General features: G+C 41.8%; 1 protein-coding gene and 1 long non-coding RNA gene across 7 annotated transcripts in view; one reads left to right on the top strand and one right to left on the bottom strand.

Annotated features, from left to right (window-relative positions):
- The first annotated feature begins 222 nt into the window (after positions 1-222).
- On the top strand, positions 223-26,844 carry LOC119858835. Of its 6 annotated transcripts, XR_006282461.1 has the most exons (7): positions 223-514; positions 2,506-2,701; positions 3,466-3,551; positions 9,112-9,951; positions 19,293-19,428; positions 22,415-22,860; positions 23,401-25,400. It is a non-coding gene; the product is annotated as an uncharacterized LOC119858835 (long non-coding RNA). The 6 variants fall into 6 exon arrangements; XR_005294015.2 differs by lacking the exons at positions 22,415-22,860; positions 23,401-25,400 and adding an exon at positions 25,659-26,844; XR_005294017.2 differs by lacking the exons at positions 9,112-9,951; positions 22,415-22,860; positions 23,401-25,400 and adding exons at positions 3,669-3,730; positions 25,659-26,844.
- Positions 13,182-27,096, bottom strand: part of PRKAR2A (protein kinase cAMP-dependent type II regulatory subunit alpha) — a 157,143-nt gene continuing 143,228 nt past the window's right edge. Inside the window, exons 7-11 of the mRNA XM_038410295.2 lie at positions 26,558-26,659; positions 25,093-25,167; positions 19,348-19,413; positions 18,013-18,151; positions 13,182-17,300 (exon numbers count right to left, since the gene is read on the bottom strand). Of these exons, the coding sequence (XP_038266223.1) occupies positions 17,167-17,300; positions 18,013-18,151; positions 19,348-19,413; positions 25,093-25,167; positions 26,558-26,659 (516 nt within the window). The 3' untranslated portion in view covers positions 13,182-17,166. The remainder of the gene's footprint in view (positions 17,301-18,012; positions 18,152-19,347; positions 19,414-25,092; positions 25,168-26,557; positions 26,660-27,096) is intronic.

The raw sequence follows: 27,096 nt of genomic DNA, 5'->3' as shown, positions 1-27,096 counted from the left end.
ATGGCGGCTCAGGGCCGGCGCAGAGCAGAGGGACGTTTCGAAGGAAGGGCGCAGGGTTGACGTACACCGAGGGCGAAACAGGAGCCGGGAGAGAGAAAATCCACCACCGCTTCCTGCCTCAGGAGTCGCCTCTCTTCTCCGCCGCGCTGGAGGCCTCGCCTCGGCACCGCGGTTCCTGGCCGCCCCGTTTGCTGCAACCGGTGCCTGTTGTTCGGAAAGGGGGCAGGAGAGTGCTGGGCACCGGAAGGGGACGGGCCTTTTCTTCGCCTCTGGGCCGCTGCTCCAGCCAGCGGCCTCCTGTGCACACAGCTCCGCGCCTGGGCCTTGACTCCTCCTGCTGAAACTCCGGTCCTGCCACCGCCCAGCCCGCCTCAGCTTCCACCTGCCCTCTCCTGGTAGCCCTTTGACTGGCGGCCGAGCCGGGCCTTGTGTGCTGAGTGTGGAATTCACTTTTGTGCAGCGCTCCAGCGCAGGGATTCTGCACACAGGCCCTGTACGGCGGCTTTGCACAAAGGTAAATGTGCACTAAAGCACTTTCTGGGTAGAGAGCCGCTCGGACCGCTAGTTCCGCGGACGGTTTCATCACTCTGGATGTTAGAGTGACTATAACATGTATAAGCAGAACCTGAGCTGTTTAAATGCTTAGTGGTTGGTGATTTTAAAACAGATATTCAGACTGGCCTCAGTGAGGGCTAGGCACCCATAAAATTGCCAATTTAAAGTGCATCCATGAGTCAGGTACACAAAGAAAGTATCTTAGCATTTTCACAGAATGCAGCTACTGTATTTTTTCACCTTAAAGTAAAAACAAGTGAAAAGAGATTCTAAAAAGTTCACCCTTTGGGCTGAGACAGAGTGTGGAAAATGCCAGACTCAAAGGAAAATTCACTAGAATGTTGTGAACTATTAAGAACTGGAGTTTTCGGCCTGATGAAAGTCACAACAACCTTAACTACAATGCGTGCTACCCAGCAAATGAGGTATCTGACATTTCATTTTATATGTTAGGAGCTTTCCTCCCTGCCCAAGTTCCACAGGGAAAGAGCTGTGCGTTGCATGGGGATGGACACTTACTGATTAAAATTCCCTGCATAGACTTGCCATGTTCATTAACATGATACAGGATCGAAACTGCATTTGTTGGAGCTGCTGCTGCTGGTTCTTTTTTTTAAATTTCCCATAACTGGGTTGTTTAAAAAAAAAGGGGGGGGGGGCAGAAGCTACTGCCTAGAAACTGTTCCTGCACCATGGCCTCTACCTGCCCTCTAATCTACTATGTCATAAACATCCTGGGAACCCTATACTGCTGGCTTCTCCTATGACTTTGCTGCTGTCACTCTGCCATTGCAGCCCTCTCTATAACAAGTGCTGCTGTTGCTATCAGGACCTGTGCTTTAAGCCACTCACATGCCTGTCACACCTGAGGGATCTTTTAAAACTAGTTCCCTCAGAGACAGGAAGTGATAGAGGAGGTGTCACTGCATCCATTGCAGGTGCTCTTGTAAACTTTGATGTGGGAGAAGGTCTCTAAGCATGGTGTTCCTGGGATTGATTTGTTGTTGGTGGATATGGTTTAGACTTGTCTTCTGAACTGCAGCTAGTACTTTGGTCAATCTTTCCAGTCGTGGAAAGGATATATGGCCCGGTCCTGCAAACCCTGACACATATGAGTACTCATTGACTTTATTTGAATTATCCAGGTGAGTGCAGGTTTGCAGGACATAAAGAGTAGACCTGGCCCATGTCTGGACCACCCCTCACATGGGTAGATGAACACACACTAGACTCAATCTTTAGTCTAGCACTAATCAGCAAGAATACAGAAACTATTCTTTAGTTCACGTCCCACAGTGTTGTCTTTTATATACACCTCATGATGGGGATTATCACCAATGATACATTTAACGCAGTCATTGAGCTTTCAGAGTAGCAGCCGTGTTAGTCTGTATTCGCAAAAAGAAAAGGAGTACTTGTGGCACCTTAGAGACTAACAAATTTATTAGAGCATAAGCTTTCGTGAGCTACAGCTCACTTCATCGGATGCATTACATTGAGCTGTCATTCAGGAAATTCCTAAGGCTAAAGTTTTTGGCTATTCCAGCTGTAAACACCAGATGGCAATGCGGAATTCAAAGTGGGCTTGCGCAATGAAAAGGTGACCCTCTCCCATGGCTCAATGTATCTAAGCTTGGAAGGAGTAGCTTTTTATCAGTAAATGTCTATAGATGTCTGTTTCACTGTACACACACAAACTGATGAAAAAATGCTTACATTGATGATAATCAAAATTGACAGCTAGGCAAAGTAAGAAAAATGCTGCTTGATGAGAGTCACAATCCAGTGATTTCGTCTTTTGAATTAGGCTTGTAACAAAGGGCCTAGCAAAGGAACAGTAAAAACAGGTGTGATTTGTTGATATAGGATATTAACTTTGTCTATGTGGACAGGTAATGCTGACAGTTTGTGTTTTGATGGTTTATTAAGCTTTAACTTTTTGAATCCTAGTATCTACTGAACTGATCCTATGCAGACTCATTGAGGAACCATCAGTCATCAGTAGTCTCTGAAACAAGTGCCTAGGGATCTTCTGACCCATTCCTTCTGAACTGGTTTCTCAATTTTCCTAAAAAGCATCATGGACGGCAAGCTACATCCTGCTCCTCAAACATTGGATCCGGTTTGGGCTTCTTGTTTTTGAGAGGTTTGCTATTAAGTCTTTGTCTTCATAATATCTCCATTTGTGCTGTGAGGCAGACAAAGCAGGAGCACTGCTATTGTCTTCTGTTCTCTGTGTCAGCTTCTGTGGTACTCTTTGGCTGGTTTTGGCTTGGAGTATCCATGCTTGATCCTTTGTAAGAGCAAGAGTCTCAGGCGGGGGGGTTTGTTCCATATGAAAAGCTTGTATGCAGGTCTGAAGGGGGCCCTGAAAAGGGGGGTGAAACAGAAGCAGAATGCTTGCAAAGTGACCCCCGGCCATGAGGGGGGTTATCGTGTCACATAAAACAGCTACATCATTCAACACACAGGGATCAGAAGAACAGAGCTGTTTTTTTAAGAACTACAGTTAATGATAATCCCATTCCAACCAGGAGCGCTTACCTCCCAGATGTGCCAGGAGTGGCTATGTGTATTAGCTCTGTTTCTGATACAAGTGAATTGTATCAGAATACACAGGACATTTATTTGTAGATCCTGACAGGGCTTGTTGATGTGTGAATCACACATAACAAATGCTACCTAATACGTAAGAGCAATAATAGAACTGAGCTTCTCTGACAGAAAGAACCATACCAACAGGTCCTGTAAAAAGTCACTGACTATAATAGTACATGTAACTTGTACACAAATGGAAATATTCTACACACAGAACACCTGGATATAGGACAATAGCATTAAATGGAACAAAGTTCATGTCTTTCACACTAATTTTTCTTCCTTCCTGAAAATATATATATATTTTTTTAGAATGTACCAAAAGAGAGTTCTGGAACGTTCTTCATTAGAACATGAATGAAGTCCCAATGCAGATCACCTGGGGAAATGAAGATCAGGTATTTTGGTTAATATAGGAACTGATACTCTTTGTCGCTGTGGGAATGGAATATGAACAAGAACAATTATTCATAACTTTAAGGAGTGTTTAGGTTGCTTTGCATTTTATTTCCCAGAATCGTCACTATCATGAGATGGCATCGAAGCAGTTGAAAATAGTGATTCAAAAAGAGAAGAGGTGACACGAGATGAGGTTTTGAGTTTAAGTAAATCTGGGGCTTGAAGGATGCCAGACTGGCAGCAGAGGATTCACAATGACCTCGTGACGGAAACAGGACTGCTGGAGGCGGCGCTAGCTTTACCGTGCTGCCCCTGGCGCTCTGCCTGGAGCTTCACTGGGAGGAGCTGAGCAGTCTGAACTCCCTCAAGTCGTGTCTCCTTCTGAAAGTGCCAAGATTACCAGTTATGAATGTGTTCTGCATCCTAGGAGCTAGACATGAGATCACATACTCATTTCCCATAGATCAGCCATCGTTGATACCAAGGACCACAGTGACAGAATGCAACGTGACCTAGAGCAGAAAGGTGCTGGTCTTGTCACTAGCCCACTCAGCCATCCTGGCCACTGATGGAATTATATGTTGAACTGGCTGATGTCTCTCTAAGTCTGACTAGCACAGCATTGATCCCTATGGATAGAAATTCCTATCTGCAAAACAGAGAGATTTTCAGTGAAGTAGCTTAATAGTGGGGAAATGTTGATCCTGCCCTCACTAGGAGCAGAACTCTGCTAGCTACATTTAAACACAAGGGGTGTTCAAATAGCAGGGTTCTTGCCTTATTACCCTGATCTGACTATTCAAAGTATTATAAAACTGTGTTACAGCCTGCCTAAGGGGATAGGTATCAGAAGGGGGGAAAATAGGGTCTGGTTTTCAGAAGTGCTCAGCATCTACAATGCCAGTTTAAATTTATGCTCAGCATTTCTGAAAAATCAGGCCTAAAAGAACCCAGCCTGCAGAGGGAAAAAGCACCATTTTTAAGGGGAGAAAAACTTGTCTAGAGTCAGCACACCTTGTTAGAGCACTGCTAGCATCAGCCATTCTGATCAGGGTTGGAGCTAGCATTGTTCCAAATACTGTGTGGATAAGGACTAAATGTTCTCATTACTTAACTATTATGAACTTCCTTTGGGTAGATAAAGGAAATAAATGACTCGCTAGCTGAAGCATCTGATGTGGGGAACACATGCTTGTCATACATAGTATCCTACTCTGCTACCCAAATGCATACAAGATAAATGCAGAGATTTTTTGCCTCAAAAAGGTCACGGTCACAGAGTCACAAATAACTTTGTACCCTGAGGCGAAGACTTCCTATAGTACTTAACCCTGTTTCTGTCATACAAGTGCTGGCTGTTTCTGGAGTGGCTATTTTAACAAACTCCATTCCTGTCACATCTACATTCCAGACAAAAGCACATCTTGGAGTTTGTGGATCTGGTGCATAATACAAAGGACATTAAGAAACTTGCATGAACTTCAGGAGAGTTGCAAGAAGTAAAGTCTGATTCTGTTCTGAAAAGTAACCATATAAATGGCATACATTACTCTGTCTCCAGATTTCTGAACAGATGTGCTCAACGTACAGGCAGAGATATTTAGTTCTTGCAGATTCAATCTGGTATCTGAGAACCCAGCTGCTCTCTTTGCTTCTCATACATTACCTGTAATAAAGGTCCCAAATTAGGCCCTGTACAAACCCACATCATGTCTTTACATGATGCCATCTGAATCACCTGTGCTAACTCAGTGCTTTCAGTAGAGTTACACAGATAGGGCTGACTAAATATTAGTAAACTCTTCTGCTGAAGATACATAAAAGGAATACAGATTGCTCCCTCTGAGCATGTTTGGCTTTGCAGGGCTGACCAGAGCAAAAAAAAAAAAAAGCAGCAAAATGTTAGTTTAGTTCTTAAAGTCAGCAGCTGTGTCTAAATATGTACCTGGAGCAAATCAGCTGAGCAAACATGGCACCTTCTAACAGCTAGACTAGGACCACACTCTCAGACTAGGACCACACATTAATTTACAAAATTCTGCTGCTCTGAAAAGCTTGTGGGAGTTCTTCTACAAAATGTGACAGTGTCAGAGTTTATGTAGCTCATGTGATCTCATCTTCTGTAACAAAATTTTATCAACATTTGTAAGTGTATAGCAGACCCAGGCAGATTTAAGAGTCTCTTAATTTTTATAACCATCTAGGCAACATGATAGACCTTGTCATAAACATGCAACTAAGGGTGGCATAAAATCCCTCCTTTACCTGTAAAGGGTTAATCAGTTCCATTAACCTAGTTGGCACCTGACCAGAAGGACCAATGGGGAAAGAAGATACTTTCAAATCTGTCGGGGTGGAGGGTTTTTGTTTCTGCTTTTGTTGCTCTCTCCAGCGACAAAGACAGAGACCAAGCAAGTAATCCAGCTCCTACTGAATGATGCATCTAAAATTACAGAAATAGTAAGTAATAGCGAGGAAATGCGTTAGAGTATCTTTTGTTTTAGCTTGTGAATTTTCCCTATGCTAAGAGGAAGGTTTCTTCCTGTTTTTTTTTTTTGTAACTTTAAAGTTTTGCCTAGAGGAGAATCCTCTGTGTTTAAAATCTTATTACCCTGTAAAATTATCTTCCATCCTGATTTTACAGTGGTGTTTCTTTTACTTTTTTTTCTTTATAATAAATGTTCTGTTTTTAAGAATCTGATTGGGTTTTTAGTGTCCTGAAAAGCCAAGGATCTGGTCTGTGCTTACCTTTACTCTCAAGCCTCCCCTGGAAAGGGGGTGAAGGGCCTTTTGGGGGGATATTTTGGGGAAACAAGAACTCCAAGTGGTCCTTTTCCTAAATCTTTGTCTAACTCACTTGGTGGTGGCAGCGATGCCGTTCCAAGGACAAGGAAGAATTTGTGCCTTGGGGAAGCTTTTAACCTAAGCTGGTAGAAATAAGCTTAGGGGGTCTTTCATGCGGGTCTCCACATCTATACCCTAAAGTTCAGAGTGGGGAGGGAACCCTGACAGACCTGAAGGAATAAAAATACCTAAAGTCTCAATCTAGAAAATTTCAAGAATATGTAAGAAATGTGGTAAGAGGAAAACCTTTCTGGATTGAGACTTTAGGATTTTTTATTCCTTCGGGTTTATCACATTGCCCAGATGGTTATAACAGTTGTTGAGAATCTTAAATGTCTGGAAAATCAGAAAAGTACTGCTTATATCTTATGTCATATGGAGAGAACTGTGTATGAAAGGAAGACTTGCAAGAGAATACTAACTCTGTATGTGTGGTGAATGAAATGGATGCCCATAGTAAAGAAACGGTGTTCTGCATTTTAAATTTGTTGAGAACTGTGCCGAGACAGCAGCCATTTTGTTCTCAGTGGCTCCTGCTGGTTCAGTGGAGACACTCACACACAGTGCTGTTTCGTGGAGCCTTGAGTCTCTAACTTTTCTTGTTTGTATTAATCTAACAAAAGTCCTTTAGCCAAGGTCACGGTTGCTCTTTGTGCATGGAAGAATGTAACAGCATACTAGCAGTGTTAGTGTGGGTGAGATTTTCACCACTGAATCCCTTTGCTGTTTGTATCTCTGCATTCAGTCTGAAGCAGTAGTTGCCAAAGCGTGGGTGTGTGGAGTACGTGGTGGTTGTCTGGGGAGAGCTGGTTGGTCACACAGGGCTAGAGTCTCCTCATTCCCAGCTACTACATGCATGCTTTCCTGAAATTACTTTTCCATCTATGCTATTGCTGTAGTCCCCACTAAACCTCTGCATATAACACCTCTAAACAGACAGCAGGTAAAAACCTAAATGTGCCCTCCCTCTCAGTGGAGCAGACAGTGCTGGTGATAGTCTGAGGATATCCAGATAGGCATGGAAACTGGAAAGACAAGGGGTCCACTACTGGCCAGCACCACTGCTCTTGCCAGCTGTAGATAAGGTTTTTAAAGACTTAGAGGGTTTAAAACACAGTTCTATTCTGATGTAACCACTTTCACTACTAAAATGTCAGAATACCTAGAAGCAATCAGCTCTTGGATTAAGAGCAATCTTCATGATCAAGCCAAGCAAGACTGAACTGATGCTGGTTGGAAAGGAGAAACCCTTTAATGACATGACTGAAATGTTGTCTCCACCTTCCATGGAAGGCGCACAGGCCCCATTCACCAGAGTGGGATGAAGCTTTGGGGTCCTGTCTGACTCCTCACTGAGTTTGGATGGCCAGAAAGCATCCACACCTGAAAATGCCTCCTTTTACCCCCCAGCTTATTAGGCAACTTCCTCCCAGATGAGGACTGGCTACCGTGATCCATGCATTTCTTAAGTCCCTCCATTAGCTCCCAGATAGCTCTTGATTACAGTTTAAGACCTTCATCCTAATTTTCAAGCAATTAATGGATCAAACCCCAACTACATCAAAGACCAAATTTTGATCTATGAACCTCCACGACAGCTGTGTTCCACTGGGACAGAGGCCTGCCTAATGACTGTATTGCCTAAACTAAGAGTTGCTACTTTTTGCCTCCTGTTGTTTTTGCAGAGCCAATGTAAATAAAGAGACAAGCTTGGATTCCAGTCTGGCTCACACATCAGCACTAGAATTGTTAACTAAGGATACTTACGGCTGGCTATATTTTAGTTGTAATCTGAACGGATTGGATACGTTTCAGAGTAGCAGCCGTATTAGTCTGGATTTGCAAAAAGAAAAGGAGTACTTGTGGCACCTTAGAGACTAACAAATTTAGTTGAGCATAAGCTTTCGTGAGCTACAGCTCACTTCATCGGATGCATTGGATATAGTGCCTTCAAAATGATTAACACAGAACCCTGCAGTTCCTTTCTTATGGTCACTTAAGGTTATTTTGAAGGCATAGGGCTGTATTCTAAATACAACTCCAAACAGCCATGGTCAAAGAGGATCAGACAGCCCAAGCTTTTTTTGCCCTGATCCTGGCTCCATTGAGACCTAAGGACGCTATTACACCAGTCCTTCAAGAGGAGCCACTGAGGAGTGCTCTAAGATACGGACTTAAGAACTGGCACACAGACCATTTGGGGCATTTCAGTGCATGTGTACCCTGAACCAGATCCACATAATTCCTCCCCCAACAACCCCATGCCATTCTCATCCTGCTTGTCACAGGAATAACCTGGGAAGGAGGGCTCTAGCTAGCTAGTACGTAGGCTCCCAATAGTAGGAGGTTTATAGCATTAAGAGGCATCCTTTTTCTGGAAAGCCTGAAGATTTCTCAGAACCTGGCTCATAATTCTCACTAATTGCTGTAATTGCTATTCCCTTGGGCTGCTGGATATTAACGCCAGGTCATTCTGTTGGCCTTTATTAAACTAAATTAATTCTGCTAAAACTGTATTTAAAATGTGAATTACTTTGGTAAGTGGGCAGAAAAATATGCTTTCGATGATATAATTGGTGCCCAATAGAACACTCGCCCAATAGAAGAGGCAACCCTCTTACGTTACATGAGCTGTAGTCTCTGCATATAAAACTGAAACAGAAGCCTGTTAGCAGAGTTTCTGGGCTAAGTACTGTTCTCATTCTTCCCTGCCAGTTCAGCCCAAGAGAGCAGAATGCAGCTCTTCATGCAGGCAAATGTTTGAACATAAGAAAATACCTGATATGGGAAGGACGCAACAAAAGTCATTGATTCCATGCTTGGCAGTACAGAACGGGGGCTGCTGGCCCCACAGCGTGACCTACTTGGAGTTTCTCCAGAGAACGGAGTGCATTCTTCCTACGAGTAAACTGATTGTCTTAATTTCCTGGGGCAAAGATACATATTACATGAGGATGCTAATCCCTGAATTCACCAGTGTTTCAAGATTCAATGAATGAGGATTCTTACTGCAGTACAAATGGTAACCTCGTTTAGGAGTAGAATTAAATCCCATGGGAAAAACCTGAGAACTTTGGAATGATCAAAGCATATAATATGAAATTTTTCTCATTGTTATTTACTTGGATGCTTGAAGTTGACAACAGTCGGTTTCTTTGATGACATTAACAAAGCTTTAAAATGGTAGGATAAGAAAACAAAAACTGAATCTGAACCCCAGGGCAAGTGAGAGCTGCAGCAAACATCAGTGTGAATTGTAACCAATGACAGGTGTGTGGCTCACACCAGGCAAGCAAGGTAATGATTTTGAATGTGTTATTTCTTTTTGTTGGACACTACTCTCCCACTCGCTTGGTTAGAAATAATAATTCCCAAGGAATAAATACTGTGGGCATCCATTCTTCAACCCCACCTCCTAACTCCAACAATAGTAGCAGAAGAAAATTCTTTGAGATGACAGAGAAAGCAGCTGAGCTGAGAGCTTTGGAATGAACTTTAGATTTGAATGTGAAATACTTAAGACAACCATGAATTGTGGAGCTTCAGCTAACGCAGGTGAGTTGGAGCAAATTGGAAAGTTGTAATTAGGAATAGAGGCTTTTAAAGAGTTTTTCCTCTAGCCTTTGCAATAATAATTCAGCCGTGGCTGGGCACCTAACATCCCACTAATTGCTGCTTGAAAAATAAAGTAAAACGTTTGTGAGATGAAGTAGAAACAGGAGCCTGCTTTCAGTTATTGACCAAACTGGCTGTGAAAGGAGAGGCTGGCAGTGTATTTTTACATATCAGATTCTCTCTCAAATACAGATGTTTATTGTCAATTTAAATGCTACCCTGCCTACAGACAATTCCCATGTCGAGGATACAATACTGTAAAACTTGGTAACAAAGGGCAGCTCTCTGTATTATATAGATGCTTTAATCCTGCCTTAGTGCCAGCAACAGTAACTGGACTGAGAATGCCCTGCTGTTAGATTCAGAGAGATACTGCATCAAAGTCAAGCCCATTTAAAAGAAAAAGAGCATCTCTGCCTTTGTTGCCCACAGTGTATTTATTTATCATGGAGCATTCAATATTTGTCTTTCTGAAGATGAAAGAGCAGCTTAACTTCAGGAAAAGACATCTGTGCTCAGCTTTGTCTGAGGGGATTTATTCCCGAACCAGTGAGTATTTCTTGTCCTCAACAGCCTGAAACAAAATTGAAGATGAGACTGCAGCACCCTACACCTTCATTGCCCAGTGAATTTCTTGTAGCTGCCTCAAGCCATGTTACGTACCAAGTATTTGCAGCGATGTTTCCATGTTAAAAAGGGCACTTTACATTGTTAAAATGGCCGTGTTAACTTGGGAGGAAATGTAATTTTCATAACATGCAGATTTGGCCAAAACAGTTGATTTTAACTCCACAGATTTAAGGGATAATAGTTCTGATACAAACATTCATTTGTTAACATCTACAGTATACTGATATTGTAAACAATTCTGCAGCTGTAGCAGAAGAGATTGTTTAGAAAACTAAATATTGGTTGTGCTTGACTAATCTCAATTTACAAGAAGTGCAAGATGACTAATGAATACATTTCCGACTTTGAGTAACCTTGGGCAGCATGAACTCATTTGGGGATGGGGTGGAGTTGGGACAACAATAGAACAGGGACATACTGAGAAAAGTGATAAACAGTTCTAGTTCCTCATGCTGGGGTAAAAAAAGCGGGTTTCTACATTTTGTAGTGGATCCTTTCTCACTTTGTAATGATAAAGCACAAAAGTTTCTCTGTACAGGGCACTGCACCGTTCACAAGTGATCTTCAGTACAAACTGCTCTGCACCAAAGCTCTGATCCACGTAAGGGAGCTAGAACTTTATCAGGATGGGAGAAAAATGGGTCACTGTAGCCTTAACTAAAGTTTATGATTTAGGCCTGGTGTGCACACAATTCTTGTACTGATTGAGCTTCTGCATTTACGGGGGGGGGGGGGGGGGGGTGCTGGTGTGATTTTTCTACTGAGAACTTCATCGGTACAACCCCTAGCGTGGAAGTAGTTGCATCATTGTAGAGCAGGGGTTCCCAAACTTGGTTTGTGGCTTGTTTGGGGTAAGCCCCTGACAGGCCGCGAGACACTTTGTTTACCTGAGTGTCCGCAGGTACGGCCACTCACAGTTCCCACTGGCCGCAGTTTGCCGTTCCCAGCCAATGGGAGCTGTGGGAAGCGGTGGCCTGGCCTGCACCGCTTCCCCCAGCTCCCATTGGCTGGAAACAGCAAACCGCAGCCAAAGAGAGCTGGATGGCTGCGTCCATAGAGGCTGCACACATACCCTTGTGGATCCAACTGCTTGGCCCAGGAGATGCGACTTACAGTCCTGTAGCTCCTTTCCACATGACCAGAACCTGTATGTGCCAGGATTCTGCTGTTGGGGAATTTCCTGCAGAACCTTTCCTTTGCTGTGGTCTCTCTTCTTTAATTAAAGAACAATCATTTATGTGGGCCTCTTCCTGCCAAAGAAAGCCTTGAAAAACACAAAGCAAAAATAACTGCTGCAGGGCTGGGCTGTCTTCCTTGAGTCTGCAGTCAGCCTGAAACAATGGCAGAGATCTGTCCCCAATCACTGCAGTGGGGGTAATAATACAAATCTTAACATCTTGCTGATATGCTGATCCCAGATGACAAGTATCTAAGCATCACCTGCACCGACATCAGTAAACTTTGTTGATCTGCTTGGTGCCAAGGGAGCCTCAGCTCCATGCCGCTTGTTTTCTTGGGCTGAGAGGTTTCTCTCCCCTCTCGGTTCCAATTGAGAGGGATTCGAGTGCTCAGAAGGTGTGGGGTTCTTCCAAACGCCTAGTGTCTTGGCAAGCTTTGGATCCGATCTTTAGCTCACGCCTTGATTTGGGATACAGAGTCCCTAGTGGATACACTTCAGTACATTTTAGTGACATTGACCTGAACAGTTCCTAGCTTCCCAATGCTGACATGGGAAGCAAAGTCCAGAGACATGACACATTTATTTCATCCAAAGCCCCTAGTGAATTTGCTAAGGCACTTTCCATTTTGAAAGTTGATCAGTGTCCCATGGATACACCAGAATTCTTCTCCCAAATCTATACATTTAAAGCTGTATATACAGTTTAAGAGGGTTAAAATAAAGCCAGCTCAGAAAAGCAAATATGCCATTATGCTGGGTGTTCAGATAGTAAACTCTCCAGGTCACACAGCACATCTTTTGTACTGGATGTTTACTTGTTTCCATTAAAGGTTTTGTGTTAGTTTTGTTAAAGAAATAGATAGCCACAGCTCAGCACACACTATGAGTCAGCCACAAATGCAGGGCAGCTAACTTTAGCAATTTATCTCACCTTAAAACTAGTTTTGTTCTCCTGCAGAATTTGCTTTAGGACGATCTATGTTTTGCACAGTGCTCAACACACCAACAGTACTCAAATAATAAATCAAAGCCAATTGCACCATTTTACTATGTAGTGTGGCAACAACAGCATAGGAGCTGGTTTTATCCATAGCAATAATATCCACATATAGGTGTAATCTTAATGCATCAATAGGGTCCTCTCACCAAATAGTAAAATTCTGTGGTTGGGGAATTTTGTAACTGTGTCAGGGAGAGAATACCATTTGCAGCAGGCCACTGAGAGTACTAACTATGATGCCTCCAACAGTCCTCCAAGTAAGGCTTTCTCCTTTGTCACTGGACATACACAGCCACTTCATTACATAAATGCTGTGGGGGGCTGTGTCAGCTGGAATAAGTTAACACACACACAGGATTGTACCAGGAAGGCTGGACACGACATGTCAGCATTTTATTAACCAAAAGTGAAGCTGAACCCCAGAATGATTTTTTTTTTTAAAAACCATAAGCTTATATGGCAGGTATTTTTCCCTCCCGCTGTCAACACTACAGTGCAAGAATCGATCTCTCTGCAATCACTCATCCTTTGAGAATCAAATTCTAGTTGTAAAATGAGTTAATAAAATATGGGTCTCCCAATGAATCAATAAAAAACATTTAAATCAATGCAACAGACAAATTTGCAAAACCAACTTATGGAATTCTCCCAGGTGAAAGACCTTTAAAGCACTTGGAGCCTTGAGGTAGCATCTTTATGCAGAATTCAATTTTTTTCTGAGTGGAGGAAAATATTGGTAGCACATCTTTAGCTCCAGCCAGGCTAAGTGGATTTCAGTAATTCTCTTATGAGGCTAGTGGCTTTCTTTTGCATCTTTAAATACTGATATAACACTATAGCCTGTAAAGAGAGAAATCACAAGGAAGGCCTCTTGAAATAAAGCATATGGTTGAAGTGACTGAAAACAGAAGTAATTGTAATAACAACAAAAAGTAACTGGAGTGAAAAAACCCAGAACATTTGTATTTTGGCAAGGCTGGTTTACAAATACATGTCAAGAACCAGAGTCCCAACATCAGCTAACTGAAAAGGAAAGAGAATAGAAGGTGACATTCAAAGGGGTTTTTCTTTTTTCCTCTGTGCAAAACTGCACTTTTTTTTTTAAGACAGCTTTTTTCTTTTGTACACTGTGAAACCTGTGCTGTGACATTAACCAGAAATACCATATGCCAGGACACTTGACCACTGAAAGCTCCTCTCACTGACTTTACAACAATCACAAGCAGAGAATCAGAAATAAGACAGATATTTCTCCTAATCTCAAGATCATCCTCCTCTTGCCCACTTTGCTGCTGAGGTCTCTTATTAAACTAGAGCTCTCTCGACTACAATTGCTGAGAATCCATGGCAGATTTACTAAACACAGAGCAATACCAACAGAGAATCTCACACATCCATTAGAGACATTAAAATAAAAGTGGCTAGAGTAAGACAGGGATGTGGTGATGCAGCTGAATCACTATTGGCCAATGTCTCAAAGTCAGTTCTCACTCTCTTTTCAAGCACTGTGACTTTGTCCTTTATTGATACTCTGGCTGGCTAGCCAAAGGTGTTGTTGAGTAACATTCTATAGGTCACCTCTCCCTATCTTCCTGTCCCCACTCCCCAAAGACTACAAAGCAAATTGGTTAAAACAAACCAGACCAGCCAGGCAGATCCCAAATGATGGACTTTAAACTGATGATCCCTCACTCCCTGCCCTTAGAGGCTCATTCTCTCTGCTCAAAGTTCAGTTGCTCACTTGCATCATATTACAGTGTCCCATCTGACACTGGGTGTGACACGGCTGTGTGTGATAATTCCACTCTACTGCATGCAAGGAGCATAGAGATGGGTAAAAGTTTGTAAATCTGTTCTCCCTCATCTAGGACCTCTAGCTTTCTGAGTCCATGGCCTCATGTTCCCTCCCTCTGCCTTCTAAATCTATTAAAATCCTTCTGTGCAGAATTTCCATAAGGCCCTAACAAGGGTGTCCAGTAGACCTTGCTTCCTTTTGGCCAGGCTTCAGTACAGTTTACACGGTTTGCATATTCTGAGGCACCAGGTCCTATAATGCAGAGAACTGAAAGTTGTAAGCGTAGTCAAACGTGCGGTACTCCAGTGGATACAAGGGAGGGGCATCTGAGGAAGTGTTTGTATTGGAAGGACCAAAGCTGGTCAAGGATAGTTATTCAGAGAGATTTCTTTAGTTCATGTGACAGCTTAAGCTGTATGGAAACTCAGATGGGTTTGGAGACCAGCTTGTGTCTGGATTGCCTGGACAATCCACAGCTGGCTTGACTTGAGAGCCTGAGTCTACTTTTGAATCCTGATCTCACAGTTATCAGCTTGAGGACCTGCCAGCTGTTCGTTTTTTTAAAATTCTACAATTAAAAAGAAAGACTATGAGTGTTTTTAGTGTTAAACCTCAGAAGCATGAATGAAATTCCAGTTCCTGCTGCTTTTTTAGCCTTGCAGAACTGAACCTGTACAATAAAACAGGGAAAACACACTGTGTGCAGAGGCAGTTACAGGAGCAACTAGATAACAGCATCAGGGCTGTAACAATGTGACACACCTTGTTCAGTGGTATTCATTACAAACCAGTCCATCATCTGAAAGCATAATGCAATCTACTGTAACTAGACGACAACAACAGTACAGACTCAACCTGATACGGATCCCACTTTACAGAACAGTGCAGGAGCTGGAAGGAGTGAGGAAAATATTAGAGGCTAGAAGCCAACTCCGTATGGTAGCTCTGCACCTTCCATCTTGTTAGAGCGGATTTCTAATGTGCTAACAAGCAGGAATTTAGAGTTGTAGTATTCTCTCCCCTTTCTCAGGTGAACATAAAAATTAAATAGTGGGTTCAGTTCTACCCATCAGAGTCTGCAATTAAAATTTCACCATCCCAGAAACATGTGGGTAAGTTTCACATAAATTTAGAAGACTGAAAATGGAAAGGGGACCACTAGACTTATTACCTACAAATTCATTGCCTTTTCTTTATATAAATATTACATTTTATGCCATAAAAAGTGTCCCCCTGAAGGTTTGAGTCTCATTTAGATAATACTCTGATAAAATCTCAGCAGGATGTGCCTTAAGGTCAATAGATCTATAGAAATAGAAGTCTTCCTAATAAACGCTGCAGATTTGACAAATAAATATCTTTAACTGAATTATTACCTAAAGCAAAAGACCACTCCAAACACACCAACTGCCTAGTTAGCAAAGGCATTTGCTTCACGAAGTCAAATGTTGCTAATTTCTGAAAGATTTAACAAATAGACTTGGCATTTGGAAGTATCTAAGTGTCTAATCAAGTTAAATAATATTACAAAATATTAGAATTGAGGGAGCTGCTTAAGTACATTATTATTATTTCTTTAAATTACAAAAAAATAACCTCCTTAAAAAGAGAGTTTTAAAACTGATCCAGGCAACAGCAATGCCCTGTGAAATCTAGCAGTATAAAGGGTATCTAAGCAGGAGAGGGTCATGTGCTGCAACATCTCAGCAGTAACATCTCTGCCCCGTTTAAGAAATGGAGAGCAAGTTTATGGGGATGATACAGCTATGGCACCTTCAGGCCACTGGAGCTGTTGGACGACTATCAAACTCTCTGCGTATGTGGTAGCATAAAAAACGAAAACAATTCTTTTTACTGGTCAGAAAATGTTCAGAGTCAAGCATTCTTCATTTTCTGCATTTCAGTATTAAGCAGTTATTTCTTTCTTGTGCCCCCAGCTTTGTTTATAGTTTTATTACAGAACTGCAGTATCTGCAGCTTTCAGCAGATGGCAGGAAAACCTCAGTGCCAACTTTTTCAATGGCTCTGATAATTTCAAGTCCCCTTGATATATTCAGCGTCAAACCCAAATGCTACAATTACATTTTTGACATTCTGTAAAAGAAGTGTCAAAGGAAGATATTAAGCGACTGTAATGAGAAGGCTGCTCCCTGGGGGAAGATAAGCAGCCTACCATTACAAATCTGCTCTGAAGACTTGCCACAACAATAAAATGAGAAAGAAAAAGAAGGTTCTGTATCTTTTACACTTTGGGTTTCGCATCAGGCACTTGTATTGTTGGAGAGACATGCCATTCTGAGCCAAACAAGTGAGAGAAGGGTTAGAATCATCTTTAAACTAAGCCTAATAATGAAATTTCAGCAGCAAAGTGGAGGCATGGAGTGAGCCTCTCCCCATCCATCTGTGCTGAGACTTATTTATGGTTTCTAAAATGCCCAAGAAGACAGCAGCAGTAACTGTTCTGTAGTGTCCATTTTTCCTTATGTGTTGTGTTGCTGAGAGGAGGCTTTTCTGTGTCTTGAACTGAGAAGGCACTAAGGTACCCTGTGCCTAATTCCCAGGATCCAACAGGTCCATGCTTGAACCAAACATTGCCACCAGCTGCTCCTCATAATGTGTTATATTCCTCTTCATAATGTCCATGCAGGGGCCAAGCAGCCTCTCGAATGCTTGCACATCCATGACTAGGCAGAAACAAATAGAAGAGTGAAAACAAATAAAGAAGCGCCCTGCAAAATAAAGCAATAACTCAATCCGAATTACTTTCTAAAACTCATGTAACTTAAGTCCAGCCAATATGGTTCTAATGTTTCAGTGGAAGCCACTTGCACTGACGTCAAACTTCTCATTTTACAAAGCTGTCATGCTGATCCAGGCGTCTAATAAAAATAAATGTCTGATCCTGGCATAAATCTGGAGGCCAAATGCAAAAAACACATAGCTGCAATACGAGCATGACTGAAAAATCTCAAAGTCATGTGTAACAAACATCTTTAAAGGGAAGGAAATCAAGCTGAATGGAGGTTGTGCTTTTTATGCTACTATGTTGCAGATACACACTTGACTCTATGACTTCCCTTTTCTGGAATGGTGGAGGCCAGGCACATAAAGTAAGTACCATACTTAATCTCCATTGGGCACTTACGCCATCCCCAGTCAAAACAGAAATGGTACAAAGAAAGGCAAGATGAAGGAAACGAGGGTTCCCATACTGAAGTGCTGAAGGTCCCTTGCAGGCCAAAACTCCTGGCCTTGACTGAAGAACAAGCAATCCAGATTGGATGCCAATTAGGATCTGTACAATTTAATGGAAGAGCATAGACAACATGAAGCGATTGGGCATTGCTTGAAGGCACCTACTGCAGAGAGATATCTAGCAGCACAAAGTACCCTTACCTAAACACTTGACATCCCCAACAGCATAGGCAGAGGCTGCTCTGGGTTTGTTGGTAACAAGTGCAAGCTCTCCAAAATACTGTCCTTTGTGACACCGGGCAATCTCCACTTCCTGGTTAGCGTCCTTACTTGTCATAGTCTGTGCCAGAAATAGAACAATAAGCAAAGTGACCATTTTAATTACGACACAGTGCTATGCATACAGCTCTCTCTGAACACATGATCACAGCTGGCAGAGAAATGCTTCAGTAATGGCTCAGTATCCTGTGCACAGGGTCTCCAGAATATTCCCTAACAAAGATTTTAAGTACAACATACACAAGGCTCTGCCCCGTAAAGATTGCCTCAAACTGGGAGAACTATTTGTTTGAAAGCAAGTCTCCAGTTAAAAGAAGTCACAGAAGGGCAAAGGGTTAAAAGATGCTGTACTTCGAGTATCTGACTGTTGCCTACTACAGTCCTCCCTAGGGAAGACTGTATCCATGTTTGAAGTTTGGAAGGGAACATCATGACAATTGGCACACGTAAGCAAAGCATGTTTCTCAAACAGACATGCATCGTCTTCAGAATAGGTTTATGAAATAGCTTGAAGCCACTTTGGGGAGATGTACAGCCTGCCTTGCCCAGCTGGAAACAATAACAATCAGATCTTCAAATAATCCGAGAGTTTGTCTGTTGTACAGCACAGCACTTTTATTAAGAACATAGATCAGGCCAAGAATCCATCGAGCCCACTGTCCTGTCTAACCCTATCCAGTACCACATGCTTCAGGAGGAAGGTGTAAGAAACCTCCATGAATCAATTTTAAACTAATGTGTCTTCAATTTCAGTCAATGTCCCCTTGATCTCCTATGATGAGAGGGTATTTTTCTTTTTAGGTCCCCACCATGAAGATGTATATTGAGTAGGGCTGCCTACAATGATGCCCAGGACGATTTTAAAATTTAGAACACAGCAATAGCATGAAATGGTTCAAATTTTTTCCTTTCAGTGTTGACTTGCATTTGTCAACACTGAATGTAACCTGCCATTGTGCTGCCCATTCACTTTTTGTTAGGTCCCTCTGCAACTTTTCACTCTTCTGTAGTCTTTATTCACCTACATAACTGTCATCTGCTGGCTTTGCCAACTCACTGTTCACTACTTTTCCCAGCGCACTGATAAATATATTAACTACCACTGACTCTAGTATGGAACCATGCTACACCTCCTCTCTATTAACCTTTGCCTAGAGTGAAAATTGACCATTTATCTCTACTTTTTGTTTCCTGTCACTTAGTTTCTAAACCACGATAGCACTGGACTTATCACCCCATAACTGTATTTCAACTCACCTTGCTTTTAATCAAGATTTTTACTTCACCAGACTCTACAATGTAAAAGCTGTCTGCTTTATCACCCTATAAAGAGAAAAGGTAAGAATAAATCTGCCATCCTATTTTAAGATACAGAAATTATATTCAAATGTTCACACTATTCAGGGCTTAGTGTTAAATTGTGCACAAATTGAAAATTTGCTGCAGTCACTAATACAGGAAGTGGCCTACACTGGGCTAAAGCAGTAGCTGAAAAGGGGGGCGAGGAGTCTGAGGAGAGTCTACTTGCTGACATCCAAAAGGCTAACATACCAATATAAACAAGGAAGGTTTTAAAAATGCTGGTGAAATAGAAGGGAAAAAATTGATAGGAAGTTGAACCAGTAAACAGTCATCAAGGAATGCACATGTAATATTAAGAAAACAAAAACAAAGCAACAAAGCGATAACTAGAGGAGTCAAAAGCAGTAAGAAAGTGTTTTAGAAGTACGTTCAGTAAAAGAGAAAGGTGAGGAATATACAGAATCTCTGCAACATCAGAAAGGAGAGCAAGTATGAGAAAATAGCAAAAGAGCCAACACTGCAAGGAGCTGCTTCTGCTCAATTTGTAGTGAAAACCTTGTGCAGGAAGCAATTCAATGATTTGAGATGGCAAATGGAGAGGCCAACAGCAAAAGGGCAAACAAAGACGGGGGGAAATCTGGCAAAACTACTGCAAATCCTGATGAAATGCATCATATAGTTTTTAATAAAACTAACCAAGGAAGGCCTGGAACCTCTGAAAACAGGTTTCAGTGAGTCATTGGATGGAGACTAGCTGTCTGGAAAATACCAAACATGGTAGCAACTATTCCTTTAAGGTCAATAGGAGGAAAGAACCAGAAAATTACCAGCTAATTAACCTGACACATTCTGGGCCAAACAGCTGAGACTAATAGGAGTCCAATACATCAGCTTTTGTGGGAAAGGTGTCTAAAAACTAAAAAGAGATATTGTTTTGATAAAACTAAGCTATGCCAACAAATCAAATGGCTTTCTATAGGATTAATGGTATATCTGACGATGAGTGGACGGAGCATATTTGGATGTCGATAAGGCATTCAATACAGAGCCAAAAATGTAATAATAAAGAAACAAAGTCACTCATTCAAGGAAAAAAAAAAAAAAAGATACAAATTGGTGGACAGCTACCTGAAGAGCAAACAAGTCCAACAAAGATATTATAGGGTGACTTCAGGTAATCAGCTAAATATGACCTGGAAGTGCAAAATGGCTGGGGAAAATGGGCGTGTACACCCACAAATGCACCAGAACGACCACCCTTGGAAATACAGTGTGTACCTGTCTAGCTTTACTTTGATCCCATATATATATAGATATATATGCAAGTACAGAGACAAGTGTTTTGTAGACAGGGCAGGAGCTTCGTCTAACAAGAACATTGGCCAGCACTTCCCATTATAAGATTGTGTTTTCAGTTGCTTATAACTTTGCAAAAGTAACCATTCGGGCTGAAATTTTCCATGCCAGGCTTCTGCTGCAGGAGGGTTTTTTGGGAAAATTTCAGCCAAAATGGTTCAGCTGTATCCAAGAATAAGCCTAGGGAAAAATATGTTTTGCCCATGTTAAAAAATTCTGGCAACCTTTTCTTTGAGAAGCTCTAGCACTTCAGTGCTTTGGACCAGGAAGTTGAAATTTGTTAGGGGACTGCCCTTTGTGTCAGGGATGTGCCTTTTGCCTTCCCCTATGAAAATCTGCACAAATTTGGCCAAGCTGCAAGTCTCTGAAATATCATAGTTCATACTGCTCATTAGAGATTTGATATAGCTTAATCCCTCTGCACTGGGCATGCTCCAGCCTCGGGCTGAGCAGGACTTGCCCTGAACCTGTAGGTCTGGGCTGCCGCAGGCTGGCCTGGGTACCAGAACTGAGAGAAGGGGAGAGCCTGTCCATCCTATATTTTCAGTCACCACTCCCCTCGCTGACACCCACACAGCATGGAAGAGGAAGCTACCTGAGTCAAATGCAGAGAGGACAAGAGCTGGGGAAAGTGGCCGGGACATAGGGTGACCAGACAGCAAGTGTGAAAAATCGAGACGGGGGTGATAGGAGCCTATATAAGAAAAGCCCCAAATATTGGGACTGTCCCTATAAAATTGGGGCATCTGGTCACCTTACCAGGACACCCTGGGCAAGGAGGCTGGGACTAGGAGCCAAGTGGTAGAATGGGGGTGGACTGGGCATTAGTGGGATGAGGGCAAGGAGACAGATCTGATGAGGAACTGGGTGTGAGCACACTGGGGTTGGATGAGGAGCATGGGAGTGAAACTGGGACTAGGAGTCAGTGAGGAAGGGAAACACAGGCAAAGAGACCCAACTAGAGGTTGCGGGGAGACAGACAGTTCAGATAAGGAGCTGGGAGGTGAGAAGGGAAGACTGGGAGTGTGATGGGGACTCAGAAGAGGGAAGACTATGACTTGTTGGGCCAGGAAACTGGGATGAAAAGCCTGAGGAGTGGAGACTGGAATTGGTTAGGTGAGGAGAATGGGACGGGGATGAGGAGCCTGGATGGGGAAGAAATACAACTGGGACGAATTGGTGAGGACAGAGAAGAAGGGGTCAAGATTTGGGGGCAATGGGCAGAAGACCGTACGACTGCTAGAGCTTGGAATGGAGCCCAAGATTCCTGAGTCTCACCATTCCTCTGGTGCTTGTAATATCTGTGAAACCCAGTGGCAAAGCATCCCATCCCCTCTAGTGCTGGTCCACACAGAGGATGGACCTACCATGGCTATCAGTTACTCTGTCAGCTCAAGTGGCAGAGGGCTGTGCAATGGCTCTGAGGTTCTACCCCTGCTGATGAACCATGTGGATGTCAATGTGACACCACATAATGGAACTTTTTTTTCCCCCCAGTTTGCTTTTTAAAGAAACTAGGAAATTGCACACAAAATTTATGTGAAAAGAACATTAAGGTTGCAAAGTCAAGCACTCAGATGTTAGTGCAACCTTAACTCAGCCCGTTTGAGTGCATACTTTATGATACAGTCTTTGATTACATGATCACATACTGTGTTTTCCACAGGACCCTGCCTCATTCAATATACAGGACGGATCTGTTCTGGGGATGAATCCGAGTTGTGTGTGATGAAGGAGGCTGCTGTCTGTAGGACCTTTGCCTCATTTGTTGCAGGAGTGTAGTAAATGAAGCAGGGGATTGCAGGAAGAGAAAGGAGGGTCTCATATTTAAGGCAGCTGAATGCTATCCTAAAGAACTGCATTCTATCCCTGCTTCTGTTCCTCTGTGATGCTAGTTTCACATGTGGTCACTAATTGTGTGTTTTGATTTTCTGGGTTTGTCTGGCTTGGGACCCCTGGACTCTGATTTGCAGAAACTTGGAGCACTTACAGGTGCAACTGAAGTCACTTAGAAATGTGCTTTGAACACATGAAGCGTTATACAATGTTAAGTGTTGTGAGAAATCAAGTCCTAGGTGTCTCAGACTGGGCAACCAAAATTAGTGAACATATGTGAGTTGTACAGTCTCTCTTAATTCTGGCATTTCCTACATTAGCGTGCTTGACTTTGCAAACTTAATGTTCTTCCATTGTTTATGTTCTTACTCTTCTCTTTAGTTTTAGTGTGTGTAATACGTATATGGGAAATATATGGATATGAAACAGACAGACGGTACCTAAGTGGCCAAGGAAAGAGGACAGAGAGAATCAGAGGAGACATGAACATAGTTTATAAATACATTACAAAGAACATAAGTGAGAAGGGAACTGAACCCTAAAAAATGGCAGGAGAGAGCGCCACAACCAAGTGCCAAGGCAATACATGTTTCCAGGTCTGTAGGAAAAGTTATGATGGTATGGCTCCTCTGCCATGTCTGAGGACGACACCTCTCCTAGCAGCTTCAGAGCAAGTCCCAAAACCCACTGTCTATTATGCTGACCAATGTCTCATTGTTCACTTGTACTCCCGTCTGTCTATATCCATCTGTTGTTTCTAGTCTTTGCTTGTAAGTTCTGGGGGCAGGGACTATCTTTTTGTTTTGTGTTTTACAGCGCCTGGCATGATGGGGTCCTGGTCTATGATGCTAAGATAATACAAAAACAACAACAGAGTATAAGCAGGCCAAGCAATCCAGGAGGCCATAGAGATTCTTTCTGTCATCTGGTCTTAGCACCCTTATTTGGCTGGTGTTGGTGGCCTGTGACATAGAACAGCGCTACTCAAAGTGGTGGTCCGCAGACCGGCAGCCATCAGCTGCTGGTCTGCGCGCACATTGGGGAAAAAAATTATCGGTCCTCCACATTAGATAGCTTGAGATAGCACTGGCATAGAGGGCGTCAGAAGAGAGGAGCTGGTGGTCCCTCTGGAGACTTTATCTAGAACTCAGACACTGCAGAACGTTAGGTGTTCAGCTGCGGTCGCTTGGGTGTCATTCAGACAGCCCAAATGTCAATCCAGCTATTTCATTTCATACAATTTTGCAAGCTATTAAGGCATTAAAAGATTTGTGCACCACATCTATGTCGGAAAAAAACATTTCTACCTTAAAAGAAACAAGCTGAGTGGGAAATGCAAGGATTTCAACTAGGAACTAGATAATGCTAACAACTTTCAAATGCTTAAAGATAACGTTACTCTTAGCTGAATGACCAAATTAATGGAAAATGATTTTTTAAATGTAAAATTATTTGGTAAGAGAGTGTGCATGGCACTGACATGATTCCTAGCATACAAGACTTTTCCAGGCACTAAGTCTGAGATCCACTGTTGAAAGTGTACAAAATACATCATATCCCAGCTGTCCGCATAAATTCAGATCACTAATCCCCTGGGCAATATCTAAGGAACGTTTATATACTTTTCCTCAGTTCTGTTACTTGTGGAGATTAAAAGTGCTGCATAATTGGATCAATGACTGCATGTGATCCCAAACCTGACATCTCAGCATGGGTTTTTTGCCTTTGACTCTCCATTTGCCCAGAGCTCACTCTTCTCAGTCCCTCAAGCAGGAGGGTTTTTATCTTGCAAAACAGAGTGGATTTTTGGATGGAATTAATTGGCTTTGTTTGGTTATTAACAGGCTAGAAGGTTCATTTATTCAAAATTATCTGTCACTCAAAATAATTAAAATTAATGTATGCTGAAGACATTATCAATTATTCTTGGTCAGATTTTTACTAGTTAGACTCAATTCAATTAGATAATTTCCTGATGACCTAATTCAAGTGTTATACAAATCACTGCTGTTGAATTGTTTTAGATTTTGATAGGAACAAGATCTAAAATTTGTCAGAGATCATTTTACTATTTATCCGCTCTTGTTTCATCGAGCTACACTGTGCATTTAAAAGGCTCGTTGTGATTGTCTAAGTCGTCTGCTATTTTCAGGAAGATGAGGACCTTCATGGAACCCTGTATCAATAGGGATCTTTCCTTAGTGTTTTTTCTTAAATCACCCAAATAAGAGTCATTAATTGTATTGTACTTCCTGTATAACTTTTGAAAAAAGGCTTTTTAAAAATATTCACAAGTAAGAAGTAAATTAGAGTAAGAAAAATGGAATAGAACAAATTCCTAGGGAAACTAGGTACCATCCCATCCCTGAAAATAATAAAAAAAACAACAACCTTAAATAAGATATTAGTAGGAATAATGGCGTGAATAAGGTCAAACTGGACAACCAAACTGGTATCTATGATTCTATGTAGTATAAAAAAGGGGGGGGGAATTCAAAGTCCAAATACCTGAGAAATGATGCGCTCCCCATCTCGATACACCTTCTCCCCTATTACATCAACTATCTTCATTCGCTCTGAAACCTGGAACAGAGAGAAAATTTCCATTCAGCCTACAACTGCCCCTGAGGAATTAGGACCTGAAACCATGTGAAGCTTTTCCTATTTTTGTGTACTACATTAAAAAGAATGCTTGCTATGCTCTTTGAGATCAGCATGCCATACAATTTACAGTAAGCATCTGGGAGTTTCTGCTTTTTCTAGTGTCATAGATAGGGAACCATATTCAACAGTGGAGTAAATGAAGACTGACTCTTGACTTTAGTGGCGTTTACTCATTTATTCCAGAGCTGAATTTGACCCTATGTACTTATGACTAAGTAAGGGGAAAAAGTCAAATGTGTTAACTTGACTGCAGTTTAAAGGTCTGTTGTTTTAATGATAGTAAGTTAGAAATTAAAAATTAGAAAGTGGTTGTATGAAATATGTATGCCTGAGTCTTCATGTACAGAGAAAAAATGATAGTTTAAAGATTAATCTTCCATTAAAGCTCACATTTCTTCTTGTCCACTTAGCCTCTCAAGAGAGAATTTGATGGGTCCAGAGTGGCGGCAAAAACAGTTCAGAAAGGAATAATCCTACACCAAAGATGATGCATCAATAATGGATTTAAATCTTACTCAACTAATCTTGAGCATGTGTACCTCAAATGTAATGAAATTAGTTATTCTGCATACAATATAAACACAGTTAGTCATGCAATAAGCCACCAGAAATGCTAATGAGATATTTTTGTATTTTCCTAAATATTTATGAGATGCTTTAGTGCTCAGGAAGGTCACAGTCATGGAGCTGGTTTAACCCAGATACAGAGGGAGCAGGGGCTGTGGATGCTTCCTCCCATAGCTTTGCCAATACATCTCCGTCCTGACCTGCACCACCATGTTTTTTCCAGCCCTTGAGCAGAGATTGCCAGTCACATCTAACCATAATACTTTGCTTTTCTCTAGCATCTAAGGATCTGAAAGTGCTTTACAAACATTAATTAAGCCTTAGAAAACACCCCTGAAAGGTATGCCTGTGATGGGGAAACTGAGGCAAAGAGACATTAAGTCACTGTCTAAAGTAACAAAACATCAGTACCATAATCTGGAAGAGAACCCTGACCCCTTAACTCCCATTCCTTGCTTTGAACAATGTTGTTTCCCAAATATATGGTGATTCTGAAGAAGGATACATATGGTATTTAAGATGAAATCAGCAACCTTTCATTCCACTTGTGACTGAAGGAAGGATCTGAACAAAATTTTTGCATAATTGCTGTAAAAGAAATTAAGTTGTTCTACTAATGTTGTGTTACTGTAACTTCTATTTCAAATTGTACTCTAGCAAGGATCCAGCAAGAATCCTATTTAATTGAAAAGCATCAACAGCAGCAGACTCTCAAGAGCAAATGCTAGTAAAACAGCTTTACCTCCAGCGATTTAAGAAGGGGCACAGACTCAATAAATAATTCAAATGTCTTCCTCTTCTTCGCATTGTTTTTCAATATAATTCTTCTGAACGTCACTCGATCCTGTAAGAGAAAGGATAGAAAAATAGATTTTTTCCTTTGGACAAAATGGCAAGTGTTTAAGAGAGATGCAGACTGATGCTTTCTCTCCAGAAAGCAGGAATGCTGCAAATGCTAGTTTATAAGCAGTGTGTTTAAAAAGTCTATTAAAATTGTGCTGTATTAATCAAATAATGGGCATTGCTGATGGCTGCTGTAAAAAGGACCTACTGTAATAGAAATCCGAAGTTAGGAATTGTTGAAAACTGATAAGGGAAGCAAAGGGACACAAGGCGAAATCTATAGCCAGCAGAGTTAAGGACAAGAAGGAGACTTTTTAAAATATATTAGGAACAAAAAGAATCTTGACTATGATATTGGTCCATTGCTAGATTTAAATAGTAGAATTGTTAATGCAGAAAAGCATAAGTGTTCAATAAATATTTCTATTCTGTATTTGG

Source organism: Dermochelys coriacea, chromosome 7 (genome assembly GCF_009764565.3).
Source record: "Dermochelys coriacea isolate rDerCor1 chromosome 7, rDerCor1.pri.v4, whole genome shotgun sequence".
Classification (NCBI taxonomy): domain Eukaryota; kingdom Metazoa; phylum Chordata; order Testudines; family Dermochelyidae; genus Dermochelys; species Dermochelys coriacea.
This window is presented reverse-complemented; position numbering and strand designations above follow the sequence as displayed.